This window comes from Coniosporium apollinis (assembly GCF_000281105.1).
Source record: "Coniosporium apollinis CBS 100218 chromosome Unknown supercont1.62, whole genome shotgun sequence".
NCBI classification, from domain to species: domain Eukaryota; kingdom Fungi; phylum Ascomycota; class Dothideomycetes; genus Coniosporium; species Coniosporium apollinis.
This window is the reverse complement of record NW_006913324.1, coordinates 51,432-63,280: the sequence shown is the minus strand read 5'-3', so window position 1 is coordinate 63,280 and position 11,849 is coordinate 51,432. Positions and strand designations below refer to the sequence as shown.

The 11,849-nt window shown below is 55.6% G+C and overlaps 5 protein-coding genes across 5 annotated transcripts; 4 read left to right on the top strand and 1 right to left on the bottom strand.

The window, feature by feature from the left end:
- Positions 1 to 1,357: 1,357 nt before the first annotated feature.
- W97_08748 (uncharacterized protein) lies at positions 1,358 to 1,996 on the top strand (the record flags this gene model as incomplete). Its single annotated transcript, XM_007786615.1, has 2 exons — positions 1,358 to 1,548; positions 1,639 to 1,996. 2 exons carry the CDS (start codon positions 1,358 to 1,360, stop codon positions 1,994 to 1,996), a joined length of 549 nt encoding a protein of 182 aa, XP_007784805.1.
- A 1,106-nt stretch (positions 1,997 to 3,102) lies between these two features.
- Positions 3,103 to 3,996, top strand: W97_08747 (uncharacterized protein; the record flags this gene model as incomplete). The annotated part of the gene is made up of 1 exon (XM_007786614.1): positions 3,103 to 3,996. One exon carries the CDS (start codon positions 3,103 to 3,105, stop codon positions 3,994 to 3,996), a length of 894 nt encoding a protein of 297 aa, XP_007784804.1.
- A 410-nt stretch (positions 3,997 to 4,406) lies between these two features.
- Positions 4,407 to 4,802, top strand: W97_08746 (uncharacterized protein; the record flags this gene model as incomplete). Its single annotated transcript, XM_007786613.1, has 1 exon — positions 4,407 to 4,802. The coding sequence occupies one exon, from the start codon at positions 4,407 to 4,409 to the stop codon at positions 4,800 to 4,802; it is 396 nt and encodes a 131-aa protein (XP_007784803.1).
- Positions 4,803 to 6,347: 1,545 nt separating this feature from the next.
- Positions 6,348 to 8,782, bottom strand: W97_08745 (uncharacterized protein; the record flags this gene model as incomplete). The annotated part of the gene is made up of 4 exons (XM_007786612.1): positions 6,348 to 6,459; positions 6,517 to 6,570; positions 6,633 to 7,695; positions 8,209 to 8,782. 4 exons carry the CDS (start codon positions 8,780 to 8,782, stop codon positions 6,348 to 6,350), a joined length of 1,803 nt encoding a protein of 600 aa, XP_007784802.1.
- A 1,180-nt stretch (positions 8,783 to 9,962) lies between these two features.
- On the top strand, positions 9,963 to 11,810 carry W97_08744 (uncharacterized protein; the record flags this gene model as incomplete). The annotated part of the gene is made up of 1 exon (XM_007786611.1): positions 9,963 to 11,810. One exon carries the CDS (start codon positions 9,963 to 9,965, stop codon positions 11,808 to 11,810), a length of 1,848 nt encoding a protein of 615 aa, XP_007784801.1.
- Positions 11,811 to 11,849: the final 39 nt, after the last annotated feature.

Sequence of the window (11,849 nt, the reverse complement as noted above, 5' to 3'; positions counted from 1 at the left end):
GTTCAGTGTATATACTTCTGTTCGTTCTCAATACAGCTACTTATCGAGACGGTTGAGCAACGGATGTTCAGTCTTGCTCCTGCGTTGCTGGCTTGCTTCATGAGACTTTCACGTGCAGCTCGAGTTCCTCGGTACTTGCGTCTCATGATCCAAGCTGGCAAACGCCTATCTCTTGTACCCAGGTACCCCAGCCAGGAACTGCAACATCCGCTGCACAGACGCTTCGGACGAGTGCGCGGCCTCCTTGAGGACCTCCTAGCAGCGTGAGTCGCATCGATAAAACGACTCGCGAGGCATCTTTGCCCCTCTGCGGGGCGGAACCAAGACTGTCACGCACCAGGCAGACATCTCACCATGAGTTCTTCATCATTATGCAGAGTACGTGCATCAAAGGGGCCGGCAAGAGGCTGACGAGAGGCTGAAGCCGGACTCCGTACCTGGATCTCGAGATTTGAGCCAAGCCGCCACACAGCAGCCGAATTGCGCATCTGCCAATCGAATGCTCTGCTACGGCGGAAAGCATGCGCGGCTAATGCTGGTGCTGTGCTAGCGTGTTGTTTGATCTTCGGCCTTGGACGTCGGACATTGGCACAACTTTTGATATCGGACATTCGCACCACTCCTTTTGTCTGTCCGACTGTGCACAACCGCGTCTGTGTGCGGTGGCTTTCTGCTGGCCATGTTCCTCGAAGCCTCCTCCATGCCCGTTGCTGTGAGAATGCTGCTGTGATCCGCCACGACGCCAGCCCCTCGTTCCTTCTGCTGCTTCGCGCTGCATTCCTGTCACTTTCTCCGAGCCTTGAGTGCTCCGTCGGTCGCTACCACCAGAATTGTCCATTTTACGCGTCCACAATCCCTTACGGACAGAAACCAGCTTGAGTCCTTCTTTAGCAGCGTTGTCGAGCAGCGGCTGCCACAAAGTTAAATCCAACCCCGGAGATAAACGTTCGAAAATCTAACCAACCTCCTCCTCGACCTGCATCGGCCCCACTGCATGCACTTGACCGCGTCAAGACTTTCGCAACCGTACGCAATCGACCAGGAACTCTTTTCCGAACAGACGCAGGCGTGTTAGAGCTACTACTTCGACCCGGGCAACGGTTGCTGCACCCCATTGCTGTACGGTTACGAACATCGCTGCCGTGCACACACACTCGGGCTTGTACATCCCAGCCTCAATTGTGCTCCACGATAGCAGCAGCCCTGCTCACCAGCCTCTGGGCCTGATCTATCGGCCTACTTCTCGTCCTCCACAGCAACCAGTTTGCCAACTAGTTGCCAACACCAGCGTCTCCAGTAGCGAGGCCTCAACACCTAGTTTCTTAATATCCGGTCTATCTCGCCGCTCGAAGTCACAATGCGCCTCACACACCTCACCCCGCTGCTCCTCTCCTCTCTCGTCGCCAGCATAGCTGTCCCGCCATCACCAGCTTCCTCCTCCGATGGCTCTATCGCGCCAGTAACAGCAGCACCCTCTATCCCAACCGCCACGCTCGCAGCACCAGCAGCACCAACAGACGGCCCTCTAGACGAGGTCGATGATCTAGAGTGAGTTTTCCCTGACCCCTCCCATCCTCTTGCCTCTCTTCCTCCTCCCCTCCCCACTTTACACACGCCTCCTCTAACCACCCCCCACAGACTCCGCGCAATCGTCACCGCCGCACCAGCCGCCCAACCCACGCCCGCTGCCGTCCCAGCCGGCGCAGCGGGTCCTGCACCCTTCATCACCTCCTGGTGGGCTCCAACTGTCCTCCCCGACGGCGCCACTACCTGGGTCCAGCTGGTCTTCACCCAGACGTACAACGCCGTGCCCGAGCAGCTGCCGACGCCGAACAAGGGCGTTGTTGGCATGGGGACGCTTACGGGGGAGGTCGGCGTTGTCAGGACGAGCGTGCCGAAGTATAAGAACGGGGGAGGGAGGACGGAGATGGGGTGGAGAGGTCCGGCTGTAGCTGCGGGATTAGCTGTAATAGGGGCGGTGGGAATGGTTTGGTGAGGGGTCAGAAGATGGTGCGGTGGTGGTGTGTCTGCTTGAGGACTAGGGAGAGAGAAAGATTGCGCGGCGTTGGTACTAGAGAGAAGGAAGGTCTGGCTTATGCTTCGAAATGGCCGTACGAGGACATGTTTTTGTGTGCATCTTTGCGGGTCTTGCTCACTATCTCGGCAACCTTTGCTGATTCTTCTCGCATACGGGCATTTTAGCGGCGGCGTTGTACTACAGCAGCTCTGGACTGCATTTTGTTCTTAATATATAATTAGACAGCAAAGAATTAGAGCGTGGGGCACACGCTCTTCCTCTTACAGCTCAGAAGGATGCCACTTACTTACTCCAAACTAATAGAACTACTCCTTGCGACGGACGATGCGTCTCGTATGGATATCGTTCACCTTGAGGCCGTGCAGTCTTCGAAGCCTTGGGTGTGCCTGGGAGCTCTGACAGCAACGCATCGATTCAGCGCAAACCCAAAAGATATTGCTGCTGTCACCCTCGCATCGTTCTTGCAAATTCTCTGCTTCTCGAGTCTCGCCCCGCTGAAGCCCTCTATGTAATGGGGAGATGAAACAGTCACGTGATGTTAATCGTAAGCACGATGTCAACTCCAGACCTCAACTCTCCCAACAACGAACGAACTGACGGGTGTCGAACATCCTGGATATCTCCCTGTAGTTTGAGTTCGAGTTCGGGTTCGGCCCGAGTCTTGTACGCTCCGCGTCCCATGATAAGGTGGAAGAAGGTTCCGCGATTAGCGGATGACGATCAGCCAGCCCTTCGGATGATGTCGCAGGACGGCACCGCGGGCTGCTGCCGACGTGTGTCGTAACCGCCAGGCCGCATTGTCGATAAGTTGGTTAGAATGAGCTACTGGACGAGCTACCGGTGCGCTGCTGACTATATATGCAGCTGTCGCCGTCATTGCTTTCTTCTATCCTGTGTCTCAAGTTGCTGGTGTTTCTAGAGTCTAGATTTACGCTTATCATTGTGTGACCTACTTATTACGTTTGTATATCGTCAAGAGCTATTCGTAACCTTCAGAAGTTGCTATAGCTTCTCTGCGAGAAGCGGACGCAACAGCATCGGCGCTCTGTCTATCCCATAACACCATGGCATCTCACAGTCCCCAATTAACTCAATTCCCATCTCTCCACTCCCGCAAGCCAGTGTCGTCCGTCCCCTCCACCCTCCGCCATGACTCCGGCGTCGATCTTTCCGCGGATATCGCAGATACTACAAAGATTGTAGATACAAGAGACAGCATAGACACCATAGACGCTCTAGACACCATAGACGAAGCATCCACCGCAGCCAACGGACGCCCAACCCCCTACTACCACGACCAATCCGCCTCTCCCCTCCTTTCGCTCCCCGCCGAACTCCGCAACCAGATCTACACCCACCTCCTCGTCCCCTGCCCGACCCACCTCTCCGCCCTGCGGCGCTGGACAGCCCAAAACCACCTCTCCGACTACGTCCTCCCCGCGCTCGACATCCACCCGGCGATCCTGCGCACCTGCCGCCAAGCCCACACCGAAGGCACGGACCTGCTCTACGGCGCCAACACCTTCTCCGCCCACCCGGCCCTGCTGACCCAACTCCCCTTCCTCGTCAAGGCGAGCCGGCCGATCGTGTGTCCGGCTGTTGTGGGCAGGATTAGGCGCTGGCATGTTAAGGTGCGGCTGGATACGGATCCGAGGTATAGCGCGGAGGATGTGAGGAGGGCGTTTTCGGACGCTGAGGAGGTTGAGGTGGATGTTTGGCAGACGCAGTTTGGGGCGTGCGATTATAGGAATTTAGGGCTGTTTGAGGGCGTTAGGGGTGTGGGGAAGGCGGTTGTGGGAGGGAGTGTGGAGGCGGGGTTTGCGGGGTGGTTGGAGGGGGTTATGATGGGGCCGGTGGAGGGGGAAGGGGGAGGGGATGGGGAGGCGAGTGGAGAGAAAAGAGTGAGTTGGGGGAGGGGTAGGGGAGTCTATGATTTGTGGGTGCATGGAGGACGGTGAGGTTGGGGTGTGTGGGTTTGTCCTGCGAGCAGTGGTGCCAGTTGCGCATACACCACGGGCATGACGATTTTATAAGATATATGATGTTAGACGATCTACTATTTGCAAGTTTTCTAACGAGCAAGCGGAACACAATATCAGACATTGAGCCTACCTTGATCGCGCTTGAGACTCGACTATGGGAAGAACCGGCATATGGTATCACGTGACATCGTCTTTATATTTCAATCCTTTTGCTGCCTAGACCCTTCCAATACAAAGCTATTGATCAGCTAGCTACGAAGAGGTGATCACTGAGGTTGCTTGATTGGTGGCATGCCTGCGGTATTCAAGCACCTCGGCCTCAGAAGTCTTCCCATATCCCACCACACAACCTCGATTTCTACATAAAAATCAGACCAACCCCCAGAATGCGCCAAACAAGGCGCAAACATAAGCGGCTGTGCTTAGAGCGCTCCTCAAACAGCAGATCCAAGCAAGAAAAGACGTCACCACCATCACCTCCACCAGCGGAATCAGACCCATATCGTCACCATCCAGCACAGCAGCCGCCCCCCAAACACTTACTAGCGCAAGACCACGTCCCAGCATCTGCCCGCGTCTTCGGCACGTTTGAGCTCCTCGAGATCATCCTCTCAAACTTGTCCGCCTGGGATGTCATGCACCTCCAACGCGTGTGCACGCGGTGGCGAGACACGGTGCAAGGCTCTGTCCCGCTAAGGCGAAGAGTAGACGAGGTGCATGAGATGAGGAAGATTCTGGTGCTGCTTTGTCGGCGGGCGGATGAGGAGGCCGGTGGGGGCTGAGAGGGGGAGTAGCATGGTCACGGAACGAGTTTGCGGCTTGCATGAGACGGGGATAGATTCGTGGGGTGGTGAGGTTGCCCGAGGATCTCCCAATGCGGCGAGTGCTTTGACATCTGGATCAGGGAGGCGCGACATGCAGGCTGAGCGGAGCCGAAGCAGTTCAGGCTTTCATGCGCGTGCGGGACGTTGGCCGGTTGTTCTGGGGCCACTGTACGGCTGGGGGCTAGGGTGAGGTGCTTAGTTCAGAGCTGCTGCTAGCATGGGGAAGTGGTTGTCGGAGCCATCTACAGCCATGGAGGCACAAAGTGTGCAGAGCGGCGATCCGTCTTGGAAGAGTTTCCCCATGCGTGTACCGATTAGGTGCACGGAGACAGATGTGGCAAAGCGCAAGTATAAGGTCAATCGCGTTGGGGAACGGCGATGAGGTTCTCTTGCCGGCCGAGGACGTGATTCCTCTGGGCGAAACAGACTTCTCAGTCGGGGCGGCACCTGCAAAGGGGGTGTTGTCGACGTGATCGTTGCGATTGCTCCGCTAGGCGATTGGAGGATTAACGCTTATTCACCTCATATCGTACACATTATGGGATACCGAACGGACAGTAAGGTTTTAGCAAGAAGCGAATGCTAGAACCCAAGCAAGCACCAAGCCTACCAGCCGGTGAAATGGCAGACAAAGGGACGCATCATGGCAGCCAGAGGTGATCTCACCAGGAACTGTACACCAGAGAGGCTGAGGAAGCGTGCCGGACATGTTTGTGGCCGATGTTCCGATACTGCTGCTGGTAGTCCGACAATTTCTATGGGAACGACTATAATATCTAGAAGAGTGGTACATGTAGAGAGGTACCGTTGAACACTGAAGATTAGGAAAGGGGGTTGGAGCATTGTGCGCCAGCGCACGAAGTGTAGTGGAAGGACTGGTCATGGAAAGAGTGGATGGTTGGTAGAAGCTTCGGGACTTTGCCTTGCAAGTGGAAGGTGTCGAAGGTATACAGGCGGATGCCGGATAGGTGAATGGGTGGATAGGAAGATGGTTATTGGGGCTTGGAACTCAGTTGGCGCAGATAGAGAAAGCTACAAGGGATCAGCTGGTTCGGTGGCGACAGGTGGTAAGAAAGACCGATTGCAGGCTTAACAAATGCAGATAAGAAGGGGATTGGCACCAGAACGTGTTGGCTTGGGTTTGCGTTGAAGAGATCCTAGGTGGGGACGTGGTAGATTGGTAGGCAAAGTCGAGGTGGCTTCCAAGCGGAATCAGGTGTAAGAAAGCTCGAGTTAGACACGTGACCCTGCTTAAGGGGATACAAGGGTGTCTACGTTATCTTAATAGCTCTATACGCTTGCGGCAGAAGAATGACACGGTAACATTCCTCGAAATTCCTGGCGCGAGTGGTAATTCGGACCCCGATTGGCCGGAATCAACATCAGCCGAGACTAGCCCACAACCACCAAGCTGCGAGCAAAACAAGAAGGTGCTGTGAATGCAGCGGGTATCCAAACGTATGTACGTTACGAAAGTTCACAAATGTTGATTGGATGCCCCGCTCACCGGCGCCGCCCCCTACCGCGATCTTGCGACGCTCCGCGAGCTTTGCGTGAGCGAGAGATTGCCCGTTTCTGGAAGATCCTCTTCAGGGTGCGAACGATGTTCGTCCTCCTGCACGGAGAGTGTCAGCTTTGCGCTCGCGAGAGAACACTCAGGGGGCAAACTTACGTAAGGCCTAAAACCATCACTATTATCACAGGCACAGCAATGTACCAAAAGAAGCTACGAGAGTGCGTCAGCACCACAAACAGATTGCTCATGGTGAGGTCTAGTATAAGACTCACGCATCACTATGTTCCTGAACCCCGGCAAACCTTTCAAAGTTCTGCCCGAAGTAGCCTGTTAAGAAGGTGAGAGGGAGGAAGAAGATGGTGACGGCTGTTAGCTGCTTCATGCTCTCGTTCTGGTAAGTGCCTATGACGTTGAATATCAGGTCCGTCATGTTGTCCGTCGCTCGCTTCATGTCGTCCAGGCTCTGGATCATCGTTATGCAGTGGTCTTCGACGTCGCCGAGATAGGTCTGAGCCATGGGGCTGATTTCTATACTCGACGCTGCTCGTCTGCTTGGTATGCCAGTCAGTCCTGGGGTGCCTGGGAGCATGCCCGGGAGAATGGTCTTGTGGTCTCGCAGCGCATTGATGAGGCCGATGATAGGTTGCAACGTGGTTCTGAGCAAGGACAGTTCGGAAGTGATGATGTATAGGATCTTTGATTGCTCGATGCCCGGATCAGTCAACACGTCAAGTTCCAGCTCGCCAATGCTGTCTTCATAAGCGTCGACGACAGGGAACGCCAGATCGATTATGGCGTCTATGATGGCCTGTACCAACATACTTGCGTCGCAGCTTCTTCGCAGAATAGTGTCTGGAGTCTCTAGCCTTGCAAGAATGGGATGCTCGATGTCGGGGGCCGAATGCTCGAAAAACGAAATGACTGTGTTGTCGCTAGTGATGAACGCGGAGACTTGCTCGACGCTGACGGCCAGATCTTTCTTGGCCAGTGCTGATTGAGACTCCATGTATTCAGTCCGCTCTATGTTGGGACCGCCACGGTAGCGCTGCAGGGTCCGGACAGACCGGCGAGCCCGCTGATCTGGCAACAAGTTACGGGCCGCTATGGAGCCATCCGGGCGGAAGGTGACTTCTTTAGAGGTATTCATTCGAGAAGCAACGTCGGAGATCGGTGGCGCGTTGTCGTTCAAACCGGTCAACCGTTTTACTAGCTGTCTCGGCCCCTTCTTGGACTTGGTCTTAGCTTTTTGACGCCCAGGCTTTTCTTCATCGTCATCGCTATCCTCGTCGTCACTCTCGACACGCAGTCGGACGAGCTTTTGTAGGGTCAAGAGGACTTTGTTCTTGTCAGCTACTAGCTCAAGGGCTGAGGCACGTGGGCACGAAGAACGGGTCATAAGCACGTTCGGCATGCACAGCAAGGAACCACAGATGCGAAAACGAGTAGCTTCTTCTAAGAGACAAGACTTTCTGTACACATAATCTAAACACTGGTGGCGCGATACATGTGATCTGTCAAAGCTTGAGGCAAACATGTTGCCGGCAAGTATGTTCGAGGAAAGAAAACAAAGTATCCGAGCTGATATAAACTGCGAATGACTCCGAGTATTGTAGCACGGGGTATCCGCCCCGGCTTTCCCGTAGTGTATCGCTCACGGTGTGCTTTTGACCCGATATGCTGAATCGCTATATGAAGGTGGGAGGCCCTTGGGTAACATTGTACACGGACTCTCATGCGGAATCGAAGGCAGCATTGTAGAATACCGCGCGGCTGACCTCGAGTAGGAATCCGCAAGACAAGATTGGAGAATGCCGCGCAATTATTGAATTCCAAAGGAAATGAACTTACGAAACGCGTGGTCCGAATACCAATCAGCTTTGGTCCTGCCCCGGTTGTTCATGAGATCCTCGATAGCTAGTCGATGAAGCCTTTTGTGATTGCCAATCGTTCTGACCACCTCGTAGTTCCCAATTCCGTTGACGCTGATCCATCGACACTTCACCCACTCATCTCTGGGCTGGTCCAAGAAGCCTTTCAGCGTTGTGTTGTCGAGCTGATGGTGGACGCAGCTGTCATTGCTAAAGTCCACGACGGTGATCGCGACATCCTCGTCTAGGTGAACGTAAACTGGCTCTGCTGCTCTCGTGTCTAGGCCAGGTTCGGCGCCAGGACTGTTGCGCAACTCAGGATACGCTGTAGGATAGTTCCGGACGGTATTCGAACGCGTTGGGCGGCGATGTAGGGTGTCTATGGAGAAATGCGGCGAGTCCGTCCCACCGCGCGGCGACGTGGGTGAGAGTGGATTGGGGTCGCTCTGGCGGTGGGTTTGCGCCTCGACGTCGACATGGAGGGGCGCGCGTGCGGTGCTCGTTGTGTCTCCTCTTGAACGATACTCGAAGTCTCGCGTTGTAGGGTCCGTCATGTTCGAAGCGCGTGCGGCAGGGCTGTGTAGAGGGTCCAACTACGAGGATTGCGGAGGAGGAGTAGGTATTGCGGGCGAGCGCACGGCCATGGGGCGGATCTATGGATAGCGGTGGTGAATTGATATCGGATTGGTATGTCACCTACGTAGGATATCTGTGAATATCCGTGTCATGCATTGGTTCATGGTACTCGAGCAAAGCAACTCTCATTCTGCAGCGGCTGACAACGCTGAAACCGGTTAGAGGGACGCTGCCAGCATGCTAATCGACGCTCTGCCGAAACACCGGGCGAGCAACGTTTGGTAGGGACTGGAGCATGCACAAGTCTATCAGACAGGGCGAGAGACTGCCAGAGAACAAAGAGAGCGCCCGTCACTCTGCCGCCGTTGATCGAATGCTCGCAAACATGGCGGCGCGGCTTTCTTTGAGCGAGCCCGACGCGGCGCTGGATTAGTCAATCATCGCGGCGAAACCGCCAAATGCCAAATTGGAAGGCTCGACCAATCCAACCCCTCGAGTCAGCCAAGCGCGGCGCCCAACATGGCCGACTCCTCTTCCTTCCTCTCCATGTCTTTCCCGCCGTTCAGCGACTCCATTATCCATCAAGGACAGCGATAGCAGCCACCATCTCCCTTCTGCAGCATCCTCTACGACCCTCTCACCACCCACTGCGTTCCTCAATCAAGCAGCCGACGCCGCTCAGCTCCCTCGTCGCTTGAACGGGACGGCAGTCGCCACGCCTGTTCCACCCTCCCCGACACAGCCGCCGAGAGCAACCACACCGCCCACCACCCCGAAAACCGTTTGACCTTCTCGTTTCCACATCGACGGGCATGCCACTTGGCCCTCGACTATAATCTGCCGCATTCGCACGGTGCTAGCTGGTGCTGTGTGCCCGCTTGCGAACTCTTCTTCCCCTCTGTCCACAGCATTGGCGGCGTGTGTTGTCTTTTGGGTTTCGGAGTTTTGAGCGTTGAACTTTTCGACCTCAGGGATTCAGTTTTGGAAAGTTCGGTCCGTTAAACTGTGCATTGCGGGTGTCATTGTGCGGGTACGGATCGGTACCGAACTCCACACATCTGCTCCTACTAATACATCTTTCCACAGCGTCTTTTCACGGCTTGATAACTCTCCATCACATTCCCAAACCACCGCAGTCAAACCCCTCAGTTCGTCACCATGAGGGAAGTCAACTTCAGCATACCGAACGCGAACAAAGCCTCCGTTGGCATCACTACCGCTCTCTATGATCGCCGCGCTCTAGACTGCACATCTACCCTGCCTCTAATCAACTCGCTGAACCACCTGGCATATCTGACTACCTCCTCCGCGCGCATACGAGACATCTTGACCGTAGATGGAGGCGTCGAACGGCTGGTGTGCATACTGAAGGAGGGCAGGAGCAAAGACATGATGGACATGTGGAAATGGAACCTTGCGTTTCAATGCGTGGTCAACATTGGAGTAAGAGGGTCAGAGAACGTCCGGACACGGGTTGTCGAGGCAGACATGGTCCCAGTCATTGCAACCATACTTGACAACTATCTCAAGGTTATTGAGAAATGCCGGGAGAAGGCCGAAGCGGAGACGAAGCGGAACTCGAGAAGTCTCGGCACCTCGGGCAGACATTATCCGCGGGTGTCTGAACAACTGGGACTGTCTTCAGGCCACAGACATGAACGTCACAGACGCCAGGCGCCTCCTCCGATTGAGATTCCGCAGCCTCCCAGTCACGCGCCGACCGACTCACAGGTTATCGATGCGCCCCCAGTACCTCCTACGTTTCCATTCAGCTCCCCTCCTGAGCGCACATCGTTCTCCAGACACCATCATCACCACCACCATCGCAGCCATGAAAGTAGAAGATACGAGACGTTGCCTAGTTCAAGCCGCCAGAATATCCCTCAGCCTCTTGCATCCGCTGGGCCGGTCCTGGAGCCTCCCGAACCTTTCAATATCCGACCAGTCAGAGATGCCGACCGCCTTCCGTCCATGCTACCCATGGCGGTGGGGGAAATTACGTCCCAGCCGGAGTCGCCAACCACACCGAACGCTCTCATCAATATTCCGCCAACCAGCCCAAGAGTTGTGGCAAGCGGAGGCAGGACCCGCCGACGTCCGTCGATCCGCCACCAGCTGTCTATGTCTGGGGACTCGGACGGGGGCCAAGACGAAGAGCTGTTGGCATCTGAGGACTCCGCGGCCGCTGGAGATGCCGTAGAGCCCATCGTGGGTCTCCAGAACGAGATCAACATGCAGGACATCGTCGACAACGAGGAGATGCTAGATGCTGGCGCAACGCCTGTCGGACTGAACGCAGCTCCTTCAGAGGATACAGACGCAGAGACCTTCAACATCACACACAGATCCGCAATCGATGGTAGCCTGATCAACCCAGCGGTGAATCAAGCAGCTGGACCGATGGCGTTCTCCCCCGCCCAGCCCACCATTAACGTCGTCAATGCCACCCCGCAGACGATGCAAGCGAACTGGTACCCGCGCTACATGCAAGACCGCACAATCACAGCCGGCGTCCTAGCCGCCATGCCACGTGACGAGGACGTTCTCATGTCGCTCCAGCTTCTCGCCTACGTCTCCAAATACTGCAATCTGCGCTCCTACTTCCAAGAGTCGCACCTCGTACCAAAACTGAAGATCGGCGCCGATCTGGCAATGCTAGATGGCGAGGCGCCAGCCAAGCCAGCCGTAACGGAGGAGGACGAAGACGAGGAGTATCTGCTCCCTGACGACTTCAATATCTTCCCGCTCGTCGAAAAGTTCACGGTCCGCCACCACAGCCAGGACATGCAGTACTGGGCCGGCGTAGTCATGCGGAATCTGTGCCGCAAGGACGACTCCCGCGGCGGCATCAGACAGTGCGCTTACTACGAGTGCGGGCGGTGGGAGGAGTTTACGCGGCAGTTTGCGAAGTGCCGCAGGTGCCGACGCACAAAATACTGCAGCAAGGAATGCCAGAAGAGCGCTTGGGTCTATCATCGGCATTGGTGCGTTGCGGCGCAGCAATAGGCACTCAAGCCTGTTATGGTGCTAGAGCTCTATAGTATC